A 17,036-nucleotide genomic window follows, 5' to 3' on the forward strand; every position below is an offset into this window, starting at 1 on the left:
AATAATGTACTCGCGTTAACGTTATCGCGTTAATCTGTCGTCAGTCACATTTCAATAAAATTTCAAATCCAGCAGTAACAAGAAAAGAGAGCATAATAAGTGATAATTATCATTTATTAAGTGATAATTTTTGAGGAAGCGCTAAAATCAATCTCGCGCTTATTTCTTTTCTGTATGAACAGCCTCATCGCTTTTATTAAACTATACCGTTCTTCATTTTCTCGTACGCGTTTGTGAGAAAAATCTCATTATTGAGACGTTTTATTGAGACGTTTAATTCGTCTCTCTCATACAAAGTTGGAAAAACTGGAATCCTACAAGCGCGATGGACCTTTGTCCTCCTTGAGGTACGACGTGGGTGTGCGCGAGTCGGCGTGACGCAGATTCGCGTAATTTGTATATATATTACACAAAGAAGGTAATTAAAGTTTTTAAGTACGCATCGTAATTAGTTTCGAAGTATACTACGCTACGATATTGCTTCGAGTTGGGTAATCACGAGTCCGGCAAATTTTACGGGCTGCAAAGGGACAGCGGAGGATCAGCGCGCGGACCCGATATGGAAAAGGCGATTTCTAGAAACTCACTCTCGGACGTATCCCGGCGAGACTCCGATTGAGAGAGATCGCTCATTATTCTATAATAATATCGTATGATTTGCATATTGTCGCGCTTATATCGTCCGTGTGTAATTTTAATTACCAAATTGCGACATTCGAGAAGGCGTCAGCTTATCGTCGATTTTACGATCGAGCGAAGGAGGAACCTACCGAGCCAAGTGAGATAAGACATAACTTTGCGGCATGTGTTGCGTGATATATTCAAATATGACGTGTGTCACGTAGCGGGGGGATGAAGAAGGAGGGAGAAAAGGGATTGCAGACAGTGGTGTTCGCCCAGAGGGAAAGGGGAAAAAAGTAGATTCTGGAGTTTAGGAAAGAGGGCCGTGAGTATATGTACATTGCGTAAAAAAAGCGAGGGTAGATCCGCACCGACGAAACGGAGGAAGAGAGGGGGGGGGGAGACGACGATCTCGCCGGCGTGGGGATGCGTAGGGAGGGCGGTAACGCGGGTATATATGCCCGATGCGGCCGAGACTAGCTACAGTTCATCAGGAGGCAAAATCGACGTAGGAAGAAAGATCGGGTGCGACGTGCGATCGTATATCGATCTGGCAACATCGATATCAGTGAAAGAAAAGACGTGAAGGAAGATCTCATCGAGATATACATAGAGATCGAGAGAGGAGAGGCAACAAGTGCGTGTCAAGTCGAAGTGTCAAGTAGTAGACTCTTGCAGAGACTCTCGTGACGATTCATATACGTCGGCGATTGAACTTCGGCTCTCTCGCTCATCTCGTCTGTGAATAAGCATCTTTAGTGCACGCGAAGATGAATCTATCGGTCAGCGCGCCGATGCTGTGCGTCCTGCTCGTGGTCCTGTTGTCGGAAGCGGCATACGCCAGGCCGGCCGATTGGTTTCTGAGGTATGGCCTCAAGAAAATCAAATTACAATTCAAGTGCTGTCCAAGATTTGCAATGTATCGTGATGTTTCACAACTGTTTTCATTCTTATAATGGTAGAAGAAAAAGTAAATCACGCCGAGAAAAAAGTTGTGTACTTGACTAAATTTTTTTAAATTAAATTTTTTAATTGCTTAATCAAGTATTTACACTTTTATTTAACTTGAATACGTAAATCTTTAAACTAAAAACGTTTAATCAAGTTAAAAAGTTTAATCCAATTAACAATCTTTTTTAAGTATATGAGCACAAGTATACAGAAAAAAAATTAATTTTAATTCAAAAATTATTGTCTCATATATAAGCAAGAATATAAAATCTTTAAAAAATCTAATAATTTTAAATTTAGTAAAATATTATATTTTTCTATTTCAATATTATTATAATTATTTAAACAGCACAATATGCATGATTATTTTGATAACAATAGTATTAAAGATTCCAATTTTTGTTTGAAGATTGTTATTTTTTTATCTAACATCTCTTCTTCTTAAATAAAAATTCTTATTGAATAATGAGAATATTTCTTTTAATGAAACTAAATTCTTTATGTAAAACAAGTTATTTCTGTTTAAAATTAAAAAATTCTTTAAAGAATTTTATATTTCTGCTTATATATAAAACAATAATTATAGATTTAACACTAATTTTTTTCTGTGCATTGAAAGAAGATTAAAAATCCTAACTTATTGAGTTAGGAAAATCCCGAGGGGAATCACGCATTCAGCTGTTGAACAATCGCATCTTCTTCTTTCGAAGATATGTAATTCGAATGCCGTGAGGCAATTCGCGAAATTATTGCGACACTCCGCTTTCTCCGAGATCAACGAAGTCCGAATTCGACGTTGATTTAACTCCTATGTCGTCAAATCGTCGCTTTTGCGTACGTCCCGTTAATATCATCCCGTTTCTGACGTAAAATTTAGATTTATTTGAAACAATAGGATTTTATTAAATATGGTTATCGGGCAATAGCTGCGATCGACTGTGTACGAATAATTTAATACGAATATATCGCGCAATCCTTATGCAGAAAGTATTCATTATGTTTTATATTTTTCAGGATTTTTCATATTTTATATTTATGAAGATTAAAAAATATTTTTAATTTCTGCAAATTTTATAAATTTTTTCCAGAAATTATAAAATGTGAAAAAGCTTAGAATATTTCAGAATTTATATGCATAAAAAATTCTTCTCTTTTTCTCAACATTTTCTCAGCAAAAACTTTTTTTCATTTTTAAAAACTGTTCTAATTTGTATAAAAAATCTAAAAATACTTTTACAAAGTTATAAAATCATATATCAATTCTAAAAGAACTTTCAAAGAAAAATTTTCCCCAGGGTCATGGAAATTAATGCGGTGTAATAGATTCGAATCCAACGATCTTGATCTCGATCCATGGATAAAGTGACCGACTTCCTTTCTGAAACCTTCGCATGCGATGATAACGTGTTTGTTGAACATAGCCGAAGCTTTGTCGCGCACTCTATCTGCGTCGTGTACGCTTGCAAGATTAGCACGGTTATTGAAGTAGCGGGTCTTTTCTTTTTTTTCCGTATATCGAGATTAAAACTGTAACGGTAATCGATTGTAGGCGACCACACAAATTAAAATTTTCGTGAAAACTTTCGGTCTTGCCATCGAAAGAAAATCTCGCATTCTATCCGTTCTGATATCTAAGAATAAGATACTCCGATGAGAATATTTTCGTAAAATTGTTGATTTGTTTGCAGTCGGCCGAAACGCCTTTCTGATCAAAGACTCGCTGAGCTCGAGACACTTCTGGCGCTACAAAATGTGAAGGGCGTCGTGGTTCCCGTAGGATTCGGAAAAGTAAATCCAGCTATCGCGTAAGTTCATGTAACAATCTAATAAATCAATTTTTACTTATAAAGTTTGTTTCATTAATTTTTGCAATATTTTTTACCTTCGGCAAAATACCTGTGGCATTTTTTGCTCTCTTAAAATAGATTTTTTTCGATAAAAAAATATTGCAAAAATTAAACTGAACACAGTTTAAAAATTTAACTGGACATAGATTGAAAAATATTTTTCTGCTGGACCGTGAAAATAATTATGCAGGACGATCAAATTGATTGCTACAACGTCAAAAAATCTTTTTTGCAGCATTATCATACTTCAGCGTTCTACATAATTATTTTTATGGTCGAATAAAATTATTTTCAAATCTGTATCTAGTTAAATTCTTAAGTACTTCCGCACAAACATTCTTTCCACGTATCGATAGTGTCTTAAAATCATTCATTCGTTAAAATTTAATTTAAACTGCGTCATCGCAAAGCAGATAAAATTAAATCGCAATTGCTAAGAAGTTTATCTTGTCACGATGAGAATCGCATTATTAATTCTATTAATTTTAATAGCTCGTTAAATATCCTTTATAAGCGCACAATCGCTCACATAAATTTTTTCTAAATTAAGAAAAATGCGACCAATAATCTTTTTTAAAATTAAACTCGTTCGTATTGAAATTCACCAAATTTAATCATCACGCCGTCGTAACACGGACGGGATTAAATGAGGCAGAAATAATTGCGAGAAAGTTAATGACGCTTCACGATAAGAATTATATTATTAATTTATTTTAAATTCATTTCTAAGCACAAAATTTTCTTGTAATCGTAATTTAAACGGGCCAAAAATACACTACGGACAGTTCCAGGGTTAAAAGTCGAACGTTCTCCGATTTGTCGCAATTTTATCGCGCGATTGCGAGTAACTCAAAAGGGAATTAAATGGTAATCGCGAAGAAGTTAGTCATATCACGATAAGCGCGATACTTCTCTCCGGGAATTCCGTCATTCTTCTCCGAAGCATATATGCACTGCATTGTTGCTATGCATACTCGATACAAAAGATATTCTTGATATTAAATCGCAACGCAGTTACATTTTTTCCCTCTTTATCGCCGACAAGCCTAATTTTTAATGTAAACGATAGATAAAATATATTCTACATCGATATGACGTCATTAGAGATCTCGTCGACGGTTGCACTTGTTGCTTCTTCCTCGAGCCTTTAAATAGATCGCGTACTATATGGTAGCTAGCTAAAGAACTATATAAAAAAAAAGAGAAGAAATAAGAAGAGAAGAGAAGCTCTAACGATATAAAAAGAGCTGCCCGCAAAACCTGGTATATTGAAAAATTAATGCAAGAAAACGAATGGCGCTTTGAACATTCAATATTCTTTAGCTCGGAATATTCTTGGACAAGGACATTTCAAGCCGCGGGGAAACTTTGTAACAAACGTTAGCGGCGATAAAAAGTTTTTGGCTGGCAGTTTAGTAACAATCCCTATCTCCTGTGCAACATCGGTGAACGCTCACGCTCGTTGCTATCGATTTTAGCGAAAAGAATTGGAGAGAAAAAGAGAAGGAACGAACGAAACGTTTCCGCGAAACACCCTTACAAATTGTAATGCAACGACACCCGCTGAATAACATAATTGCGTTCGGGGCTACCGATGAAGGGAAACGAGAAATAAAGAAGAAAGAGGCGCGAACGAAGAGGACGAGGGAGATGAAAGAAAGCAACGGGCGCATAAATGGAGCTCTCTAACTGGGTTACTTCTCGCTGAATGCTTGGTGAATAAATTTCTATCCGGATGTTGTTCCCACTCGTCCTTTCTCTGTGTGAAAAGGAGGCCCTGTGAGCGTTGCGATATCGCGCCACCGCATCGTCCTCATCGCCGCTGCCGCCCGTAAATTAATTGACGATATTTACGATGTCAGCGATGTCCGACATCGTAATTAACAAGGGGCGTGAATATGGCACCTCGCGCCGCGTTGTTCTCCCTCTCGGTGATCGACAAGCCGCCGCGCAGCACGAGCCTTCTACACTCTGGCTCTCCCTCGATTATTGCGCGATCGCATATGTAACAGCCAAGGTATTCGAGAGAATGCGCGAGGATGATGCTAAATAATACATGCGAGCGTGCTAAATAAAATAGTTCAGGGTCGCGCGACGCACAGCGGCGCGCGGTGAAAATTTCATGAGAAAACGAAATTGTACGAAATTTCCACGAATTTTTACGCGTCCGTTGGGAATTGCAAATTTTTCGCCAATCGTAAAAAAAAAAAAAAGTAAGAGTGCGCATTCGGAACCGAAATGCAATTTGTACCGGAACAATCGGGGCAACGTGGCGGAGGAGGACGCGATGGAACAATACTGCGAGGAATTGAAATTTAAAAATAATACACCCCGGCGACCTGCGAGCGTGATAATTGTCCTCTCATTAATAGTCGCCTATTATTACGAGCGAGACCTCCTTTTCGCGTATCTCTCGGCGACGACGTTATCGGACGCCAGGCGGCAATTAATTGAGCTTCGATAAACAAATTATGCGACGACAGATATTGCCACACTTCTCGGCAGGGGAGGTAATTTATGCGCGTCTTCGCGCGTGTAACAGACCCATATTCGCTGCCGATAAAACGCGCCGGGTGTTACTACTCGGCAGACCCTCAGTGATTGCATGATTATTGCATGACTATTGCATGATTATTGCGTCGGATGGCGTTATCTCGCTTTTACTTTTGGCGCAAATGTTCAGCGTGATCGCGTTATCTTTATCTGGAATGAGTTTGCCAAAGGAATCTACAAATTTAAATATCTTAGATACAGATCTCAAAAAGATGTTGTTAGTGCAATCAAAAATTAATTTCAGGTTTGTGTGTTTAGCTAAATTTTGAGATATTTTAGCAAAATTTCTTTCCATGTAAGTTTCCAACAAAAAAAAAATTCAATGTTGATAAAAGCGATCTGTGAATCATCGAGGCATATATAAATTATCGTGACAATTCGAATTATGTTGTTGCATTTATATTTAGGTTATTTGTAAGAAATTATTATTAAGAATAATGATAGTAATTTTATTAAAACGCAGGAGATAAAGGATGTTTTGTTGTAATATAAATACAATTAATATATGAAGAAAGAATGATTAACAGTGTCTGCATAATTAAATCTGACCTTGTTAATCTATTAAATCTATTAATCCATTTTTTAATTGCAATTTAGCATTACATAAGGAGATTTGCTTCTTTCAAAAATCTGGCCAGTGACGGAGTAAGATATCTAATAGAAGATAAGAAGGGAGATTTAAAGTAAAGATACAAGAAGTCAATAACCTCTGTTTTTTTACTGATAAAAATTTAACTAATGACTATGATTCTATCTACCTTTTCAAACGGAATAAATAACCGTCTAGATTTTTGAAAGAAGTAATTTTTCTTTACTTCTAAATATCAACTGCGATCTAAGAATTTTATTAATTAGGTCTGGACTTATAAGATTAATAATAATGAGATCATTAATGATTACGTTCCGTTCAACGGGCCAACCTTTTGACCGGCGTTTCACTATTCTGTTACAGAGGCCGTAAGCGAAGATCCATCTCGGACAATCTTCGAAAATTGCAGCATCTCCTGCTGCTTATTGCTCAAGAATCCGCGGAATCAACTGCGGACCGATCCGATCAGATTCGTCCCTTACCGTGGGTGAGTGCCAAAGATTTATGTCGACGCGCGCGTGATATATGCGCACAAATCGCTTATCGCGCCCTTGTTTCGCACAAATGTCGCAGCTACGATTACTCACGCGCAATAATAAGCATGCACATAGAATCGCCGTCGTTATCGAACTTTCTTCCTACACGCGCTTTCGGGGACGTGGCATTTCGCGACAAGACGCTTTCGAGTACATCTGTTTCCTCCGCGACCGCTCGTTTATCATGCCTCCGCTCGGACGATAGTTTTGCGACAAAGAAGAAAGATGGATCGAACGGGACGGTCGTGCCGCGAGATCTAATGAACTGCCGAGCATAATTAGCGGCCTTCCGGTCGAACAAGAGTTTCCGCAACTCGCGAAGCTTGCAACCTAATTCCTGCTCTTCTCGTCCTTTTTACGTACTTCCTTATCTCTCGTGTAATAAAACGTGGGACGTAACTGCTGTTGCGCTCACATTTCGTAGGCGTGTATGCAGGATACATGTAGATCAAGCGAGAGACTTGTTGCCGTAGTAATGCGTTTGCGAGGGTGCGCCCGGTGTCGCCTTCGCGTAATTGCGAATCTGTCGTCTCAAGATCGGGACTAATTCCATTTTCCCTTTTCTAATTGCAGAAGGAGGATCCGCGGGAGGAGCACAGGGACTATCAGTTGATTTAATTCGGAGGCTTGGTGCCGTTCGAGAATGAGGCGAAAGTCAGGAAAGAGAGGCATAAGAGAGACGACGGGGGAAGAAATGGCGTGCGAGAGAAAGAGAGGGAGAGGGAAGAGAGGAGGGAGAAAGTAGAACAATTAAACAAGATACACGCAACACATTCAGCACGCACACACAACACACACACACACACACACACACACACACACACACACACACACACACACACACACGCATTTAGTTTGATCTCTCAGCCGTTATCCGTCGACAACGCACCACTATGGACTAGCCTCCGTCCTAGCTTCTAATTTCTTTGTGAACATATGCCTTAAGAGATAAGTAATTAACTGTCGACGAGAGCACACTGAGAAAAGAAGTTGATCGAAATCAGCTTGGCTAAATTTTGTCAGCTTGATTAAATTTCTTCAGTTCAAGTATTTGTGCATTTGAGTTGAACGTGACGCTTGAACTGCGGTTCAAATTTATTTGACGCATCTTATGTAATAAATTACATAGAAATACTTGAAGTGAAAGAATTGAACTAATTAAATTTCTTCAGATCATGCATTTAAGTGAAACATATAAATATTTAAACTTTAGTGTCTTAAGTATCTGAAGTCGGTATGTTTGAATTGAAAAAATTTAATCAAGTTGAACAATTTTGTTAGAACAACTTTCTTTTTCTCAGTGTAGGAAACGTAACGTTACGCGCGTGACGTGAAAAGGTCTCGGACGGCAACAGCGGGAGATAACGAATTGCGCGCGGCAAATTACCGTGTAAAGTGCCGTCTCCTTGAGGGGAAGAGGGAGGGGGAAAACGGTCACGATCGTGTCCAGACTGCGTTCTTCATTTAAGTATTCGAGGCTTAACGAGAAAAAAAAACAGTATTTTACATGTGAATGCCGTCTTAGTATTCGTGTACAATGTGCAATTCGCAAGATATGCTCTCGATATACGTCGGCGGATTTTCGGTTTTACTTGCTCGATTGGCTGCTTTCGTTCGCATTCAGCCGGCCTGTCGTTCGCGAAGCGCTTGAGATCTTGTCGTGAGAAAGCGCAAGATCATTCCGACTGGCTTTTCTCGATTGCGTCGGTATCAGTCGGGCCGACTGTTACATTATTATACGAAATACGCTCGGGTGATAATTTCGTAAGAAAGTGCAAAATCATTCTAATCGGCTTTTCTCGATCGCGTCGGTTGTTTTCGCGTAATCATAGTTACGTACTTCACGGCCTTGAAGAGAAAGAGAAGGAGAGAAAGAGAGAGAGAGAGAGAGAGACGAGAGGGAACTTTTGCAGTCTCACTTTTTTCGAAACGTTGAATCTTACGACATGAATCTCAAGTGCGTCGTATAATTTTTGCTTCGCCGCCAATCGACCGAATCCAACGCGAAATTGTAGCAGCTCGTGCTGCCCGTCCGCGGATGGATTTCTTCTTCCGAAGAATAGATCAAAGATAGCGCGGCTCAAAGTTAAAGCTATTGCGAGCGACGTTCGTCAAGAGAATCTTGCGAATTTATTTGACGAGTGTCCTTTGAATTGAGGTGATTATTTTGTGCGGGCGATTCGTCGAAATTATGTCTGTCCCGCGTCTTCTTTTGCGTGCGAAGGACCAAGATTAACGTTTGACAGATTGTGGATCTTAAAGTTCTTGCGTCGCGATGCGAGCGGCACGTATTGCATTCCGGAGTTGGCCAATGTACGTTTACGAGTTTTATTTAGTTTTTTTTTTCTTCTTCTTCTTCTCTAACGACGTTAGAGAAGGACGATGATTTACGTTAGATTAATTAAACGTATTGACCTATCGGTGGGATTTGTCCCAATGGCGATATCGAAAGACGGCAGGAGATTTGACGTAACACTATCCGTGTAAATTGCTAATGCCAAGTCGAGGCAAATTTTATTTATTTTGTAGGTTTGATTTTTGAAGATTATTTTTAAGTATTACTAGTATTAATTGGAGGGACTCGTCCTGCGCGCCACCGCGAGTCCACGTTCCTTACCCCTTATCGTTAATTGTAATACCTACTGTTTTATTTGTATACGTATTTATTTATTTATTTATTTATTTACCTATTTATTTATTTATTTATTCATTAACGCACGATTATCCGTGTAGGACGTGAATTTTGCAAATCGATTATTTTAAAGAGATTCTTGCTGTATTAAACATACCGACATTTACGTTTCTTATCTCATCTACTAATCACGTCGTCGGATTACTTTGAATAAACATGTATACGCGATTGTGAATGCAATAAAAAGAATTAATCGATTATTCATGCAATTTATTCTTGTGTTTCATTATGTATTCCATCTGTTTTTGTGGACAGCGTTTTATGAATGAAATGCTATCTGAACATTACGGACCTCTCTTCAATCAAGGAAATATGAGACAGGAAGAGAGAGAGGGGGAGAGAGAAAGTGAGAGAGATTAAAACATTCAGTAAATTGCTAATTTGATTTGATTGACAATTTTTATTTATTTTGCAAATTTTGATTATTGGAGATACTTGTTTAAAGATGTACTACATTTCAAACTATTACGCAAAAATTTTTAAATTTTATAGATTATTCTATTATTAGATATTACATTTATCTATAAATATCTATAAAAAGCTTTATTGAATATTATTCTTTATTAATCCTTATAATTGCTTTATTCTTTTATTATTCTTGAGTCTTATATAAAATCTCGTTTTGTAGTACACAACAAGCATGTACTTATACGATTGCGAATGCGATAAAAAGAATTAATCGATTATTCATGCAATGTGTTCTCGTTTTTCTTTGCATATTCCGCTTACTTTCACGGCTAACGTTTCATAGACGAAGCGTAGTCTGAACATTACCGATCGTTATGTTTCGAAGAAGCCCAGTGAGACGGAGACATTCGGAAATGCTTGAAATTAAGCCATCGGAATTAATGAAAAATTAGATTATAACTCCCTCTGCAAAGACACAGTGGAATTAAACCCTTTCTGTCGGTAAATAAAATATATATGGAACTTCTCTATCGCGTATATAGATACACACGCAATCGGATTGTTACTTGTCGTCATTGTATTTTAATCAAATGTAAATTTTTTATATTAAAACAAGAGACAAAGACTGGACTTTAATCAATTGTTATAATATAAATCTATCGAAGATTAAAATGTCCATTGAGGGTGGATAAATCTTTAAGAAATGGCTGATCTTTTTTTTAATGCGAAGGAAAACGCAAATTATACGCAACGCTTTTATTCGTAATATTATACAATAGGCGAAATATTTCTCGGTTCACAAATATTTTACGCCAATTGAAAATTATGGAAATGGCTTTATTTGGCAGAGCAAATCTTCGTACCGACCTATCGGGGAGGGACCGCCGGGCCAATTACACTTCGTACTACTTGTAACGCGGGAAGGGGCAACAACACGTGATTCAACGTGGCGCAATTAATATCTGTATTACTAAAGAAAAGATTAATTTCTATCGTCTTGCGAAGAGCGAAGGTTCATCGAGCAAAAATTACAAACCACTTGAAAATTCGGTCATTCCACTTAGTTGTTTGCACGCCCTCGAGTAAAATAGGAATGAGAGATTTAAGTAGTAAACAGGAAACCGTAATGTAATCGCAATGATACAAAGAAGTATACACTGCATTATTTTGATTGTACCAATAAGATTGTAGCAATAAGATATAAATATTACTGAACCGCATATAAAAATGTCTTTTAACTCATCTTTCTCGATCCATTTTCAATGTCATCTTATTAAGATTTCAGTAAAAATTCAACATATTTCAATAAGTAATCAAAACATTAAGATTATAAAAAATTCATGTAAAGTTTAATTATCTTAATTCGTAATATTTCTATATTATAAAAGTATAAAATATTATTCTAAAATATACACAACATTTCAGTAATTTTTATTTTCTGTTTTAAAAATCTTGGCGATTTATTTTCAGGGCTCATGACTTGAACAATATTTTATAGCTAGAAAGTTTGATAAGCTTAAGTATAAAGATTTGATTAGCATATTTTAGTTGGGTCTATAAAACGTCTAGTAATATATTTATTAGATATCTTTTTAAAAAAATTAAAATAAATTATGTTGAAAACGAGCAATTAAATTATTTTAAATCAATTACATATTATTAAGCCAATTCTATTCAACTAATTTAAATTTGTTAAAGCCTTAAAGTTTTAGTTTAAATAAATTTAGTATCAAGTTATCAAGAATAAGATATATTTAATAGGAAGTAATTAATCACGTTCATCTAGTAATTTCTAGATGAATCTTGATTCGTTCGCTTTCTAACGGAATGGTATGAAAACTGGTTAAATCTCCCGGAATTTATGTGAATTAATCAGGTGCTTCTAATAGTAGCTTACTCCCGATCCACCGCGAACGAGATGCAACCGCTAAAACCGCAGTGTGATCTTGACTTTTAGTTAATGCTCAGATGTGTTGTCATCCGATGTTATCTGGCATATACGATAAGTTATTTGACAAACTCATGTGCGTGGGCGCAAAGCGCGTTTCGCAACGGTAGAATCATCCGGTTCGACGTATCATATCTAGTAACATTACGTATTAACCGAAAACTATGTGTTTGATCACGCCTCCAATGATCGCGCAATCGTTTTTTTCCTTTCCGATTCATTAATGATCAAAACAAAAAACATAAACGTCCGTTCGTTGTCATCGTTGTCGTTGTCGTCGTTGCTTCGAATCAATGAAGTTTATCATAATGAGTTATGAAATTCATACATATCTTTTTGCACGCCCCTTTCTTCTCGTTTACGCGCGATTCTCGGGTGTTAGGCAAGAACGTCGTTTTTTCGTTGACGTTGTATGAAAGCTTTCGACAGTGCTAACGCTATTTTCAGCACGAATTATTGCGATGGAAAAAAAATGTCGTCGAAAGCCTTTCAATTTTGAATCTACATATACGGATATACATTGATTCTCGATTCTCACTTGAGGAGAAGAAAATGCCGAGTCAACGGAATATTATGATATATATGCGCGATATGTATCATCGTTAGGCGCATAATGTTCTAAAGTTCGTCGCGCGCATCATCCTTGCTTCCGTATTACGTCGCGCGATAAAGTTTAACGATCGAAATATAATAAGAGATTAATGCCGGAAGTAAGAGGCAAAAATCTGCAGTCGTAACGCTCAGCGTGGCAGTAGAGTGATTTCGTAATATGACACACGACTCATCTAATGGCGTCTAATTGATGTATAACGAAAGTCCGTGATTAGAGCAAAAATTCAGACGCGGCGACTAAACACACATTGACGAGATTTCATAATATCGCAATATAGACTAAGAGAGAGACGATAGAAATGTTGACATTATGCTCGCGTTGTAAACGTAATATTTACATTGAGAATACATTGTGTTGTAATTGTTGGCTTGAAATCGTCACCCGATTAAAAAAAAAACACACATCTGGATATAACGAAAATGTAAATGTATTTTTATCTACGGATAGAGATTGTACAGGGGAAATAAAAATTGTGTACAAATGCATTAATTATTTAATTGTACGTGAATACGTTTTGTATGCAATTATAAATATTTCTATATTAATAATATACAGACCTTTTTTTTATCGGGTACAATGTTGTTACAACATAATTTGGATAAGCAGTCGTAAATCATCGGACATGGCGTATAAATTATTACACTTCATATTATCTATGCCCAATCAAAGTTTTATATCAAAATGAGGTCAAAAGTTCATTTTCTCGCTTCTACGAAATTCAACCAAAGTTGCGTGCCGCTCGCTTCTCAACGAGAATTTATGGATTTGTCATCGAATTTCTCGAACGCGGCCGAATCATGCTGCGAGGAACGAGCACTTTGCACGAGAGTCTTGTACTTTGACTCCTCGTTTTGCGTTAAAAAAAAAAGAGAGAGAAAAAAATTGTCGGATATGCGTCGCAGACGATGCAGGAAACTGAATATCAGACTGAACTGGAAAGTCCTCGATTACCACGCAGACTTTCCGACGGAACAAGGAAAACGCATTTCGCGTAGAAAAGGCGTTCTTTTCTCTTATGGCGTGACACTCCTGCCAAAAGTGCATTATCAAGAATGCATTACACATAATAATAATAAAAAGAGCGAGATAAAGAAAGAAAAGACGCGACGCGGAGAGACTTCGGAAACGAAATGTCGACGCGACTCTCTTCGATCCGCGGCGAATCGATCGCATTATTAATAATTTTGAAAAGCGTGTCGACGACGATTAACGCGATGCGAATCCCGTCACGGGGGCGGCGGGGGAGATCCTTCGAGAGCCGGCGGAGGAGTTTCCTCGCATCCGGAATGATTCGGTTCAAGGCAATTTGATCGAAGAAGCGACCGAAAGGCGGGTGCAAAAGCGTTGATGCTCGCACGTGGGGAGGGGGACAAGGATCCCTACGTATATATGGCGGTGACGTTCGCCACTCGGACTTAATAGTTTACACACAACGAACCAGAGAACCTTTTGACGATCTCTCTTTCTCTTTCTCTCTCTCTCTCTCTCTCTCCCGTTTGAGTTTGCCCGCTTCGAAGACGACGAGAAACGAAAGCCTTCCTCTCTTCGGCCCGCGCAAGAGATTTCGCTCGTCCTCGTGTGAAACGGAAAGAACATAAACACCGGCGCTGAAAATGGGATACCCGTGGCCGATGGCGACCAGCATCATTCTCCTCCTCGTGGCACTCGCGCTACCGAGACTCATCTGCGGACGTCCTGCGGCGACCGACGATGGCGGGTAAATTATCTTTCTCGCTTCTTTTTCACTCGCGGTGCAAAAATCTTGACCGATCGATCGACCGATTGGGAAAAATCGGGAAATCGTGGCGCCTCGCGGCCACCTGTAATTTCTTTTCGTCGCTAACGACGACGACGACGACGACGACGACGACGATGACGACGAATAGCCGACCGGTTCGGTTCTCTCTTTCTCTCTCAAGAAATTTTCTTACGTACGTTGCGTGAATGTTACATCAGAACAATATTATGAGTGTATTAAACATTGTTACATCATGCTGGCGATGGGCGTTGTAAAAATGGGCCCTTTTTTTTCGTATACAAGTGTACCGCGATCGTTTCGTAAGAAGAACGTAAGAGACGTGTCCAATGATTCGCTTTTTTTTTTTAATAAAAGGCGTTTTTCCGGGTTTCTCTCTCGCTCGATATCTCATTTTTTGTTCTTTCTATTTTGTAATAGGTCGCTCTTGAGCATGCTGAAGTCACATGTCTCAAAGTCAGAAGATTTCTCAGACCCTGAAGTGATCTCGCCGCTCGTCGCGCAGGAAGCTCTATCGATTCCGGCCAAATCGTGAGTTGACTCGAAATTTCTTTCTTTTTTTTTTCCTCTTTCTTTTCAATGGCAATGAGCCTATCCGTGTAACTGGATGTTATTGCGTGTTCGTAGACGACAACGACGACTGTCGGATCAGAGGCGAGCCGAGCTGGAGACGCTGGTGACTTTGTCGAAAATCAATGGCAAGCGGTCGCTAAACGCGACGCGAGGACAACTGGATCCAGTGAGAATGTAAGCATTTACAATTAATTTTTAAAAAGTCATATAATTCATATAATAATATAGAAAAATATAAGGAGAAAAAAATAGAAATAACGATAAGAGTAAATGATAAGAGTAAATTCATTGGTATTAATGATAACACTCTAAATCTCTCTTGTAGAGCGAACGGTCACTCTAAAAGACTGAGAATTGAACTTGATGTGCAATTTTTCAAGTGATTTAATGAGAGTAAAAATTCACATACACATACACATACGCGCGCGCGCGCCTAAAGAGTGAAAATTGAGCTTATGCAATTTTTAAGTGATTTTTTTTTACTGTATGAAATTTACAGAATATATATTGCAATTTACTTTTTTTTCTGTCATAATTTTTATAAAGATAAGTGTAGCACGTAAAATAATTGTATGGATTTGTGTTTAACAAACTGGCAACTTTACAGTGGCCGACGAAAACGTTTCACGGTGGACCAGGCTGCTACCGAATTGGTATCAATCAAAGCGAAACACATTGGGGATCCTGCGTATCCGCTAATTAGGTGAGCGAGTTTTTTCCTCTCAATTATATTGTTGGACTCGCGCGCGAACTTCCACTCGTGATTCTTCGTCGTATATCGCGTCGAGAAAAATCGTCGAAAGAATCGGCGAAAAATCAAGGACGTGGCGGCGAAGATCATCGTCTTTTTGCGGTGCGCGTGGCGCGTTTGCGGCGCGACGTGCGTTTTTCACATGCGTAAATCGCGCTTCGATAAATACGCAATTGCGTAGGTCGTAAATTCGAAACGGTCGTTAATGTTAACATAAATCCACGCTCCGCAGCATGACGCAAGGCTATCGCTGTATCAGCGATAATTAAGTCATCTCTCGCAGAGCGGCGGTCGGAACATCGGCGATTCACGAGCGGCGGCGGCGCAAGCGCCCGTGCCATCTCTCGCCTCTTATCGCCGCGCGCGCGCGACATTTCGCAATTATTCCGATTTACATCAAAAGAAATCGGCTCCGCTGATTACGTCTTAAGATGAGAGAGAGAAAGAGAGAGAAAGAGAGAGAGGAGAAAGATTACAGTTTTTACATTTTATATTAATAACTTTTAGCACATGATGCAAAACTTTAATAAGCCTAATCGTGAAAGATTAATTCCTATCTTTAAACGATAATTATGCTAATTTGCACATGTTCCTGATGAATATTGCATCTTAACATTAAATTCTGATATTTTACTTTCAGCTGAATTGACCGTCCGGTAGCATCCGACAAATGAAAGAGTGCACTTATCACGAGGGATGAGCCTGACACTAAAAGGATCACACTCATTGACACATTCCATTGCTTCGCGGGATGAGCAGTTAGGAGTTAACGAAATCATGAAATACGAAGATTATATCATACCACAGCATGGTGACGGAAGATGCGAAATGCACGAAGAATCCTATAAACTCTTTAGATTAAAACCTCAATGAAAATTTTTCTTTGAATTCTTCAAATAACTTTTTAAAATGTATATTTTTTGTTAAAACTTTTAAATCTCAGATTTTTTCTTTTATACAAATGTAATACTTTTTAGAAGGGTTAAGAAAATCTGTAGATTTTCTCTCTCTTTAGAATTAGAGTATTTTTTCAGAAATCTTTGAATTTAAAATATGAAGAATTCATTGAATTATTATGGGTATTTTTCCATTGGGATATAAGTTAATTTTATATAATTTTAATACATCATATATATTCCTATATAGGAATATACATAATAGATATATAAGAATGTTAATCTTTTCATAGCTTTGAAAG

General features: G+C 38.1%; 2 protein-coding genes across 2 annotated transcripts; both read left to right on the top strand.

The window, feature by feature from the left end:
• Nucleotides 1-1,087: 1,087 nt before the first annotated feature.
• On the top strand, nt 1,088-10,002 carry LOC105835604. Its single transcript, XM_012679054.3, has 4 exons — nt 1,088-1,486; nt 3,261-3,377; nt 6,925-7,048; nt 7,671-10,002. Exons 1-4 carry the CDS (start codon nt 1,392-1,394, stop codon nt 7,713-7,715), a joined length of 381 nt encoding a protein of 126 aa, XP_012534508.1. The 5' UTR covers nt 1,088-1,391; the 3' UTR covers nt 7,716-10,002.
• A 4,016-nt stretch (nt 10,003-14,018) lies between these two features.
• On the top strand, nt 14,019-17,036 carry LOC105835606 (the record flags this gene model as incomplete). Its single annotated transcript, XM_012679055.3, is given in 5 exon segments — nt 14,019-14,475; nt 14,935-15,045; nt 15,142-15,261; nt 15,695-15,790; nt 16,479-17,036. Coding segments are annotated over 5 exon segments (435 nt in total). The 5' UTR covers nt 14,019-14,371.

The sequence above is a fragment of the Monomorium pharaonis genome, chromosome 9, assembly GCF_013373865.1.
Source record: "Monomorium pharaonis isolate MP-MQ-018 chromosome 9, ASM1337386v2, whole genome shotgun sequence".
Classification (NCBI taxonomy): domain Eukaryota; kingdom Metazoa; phylum Arthropoda; class Insecta; order Hymenoptera; family Formicidae; genus Monomorium; species Monomorium pharaonis.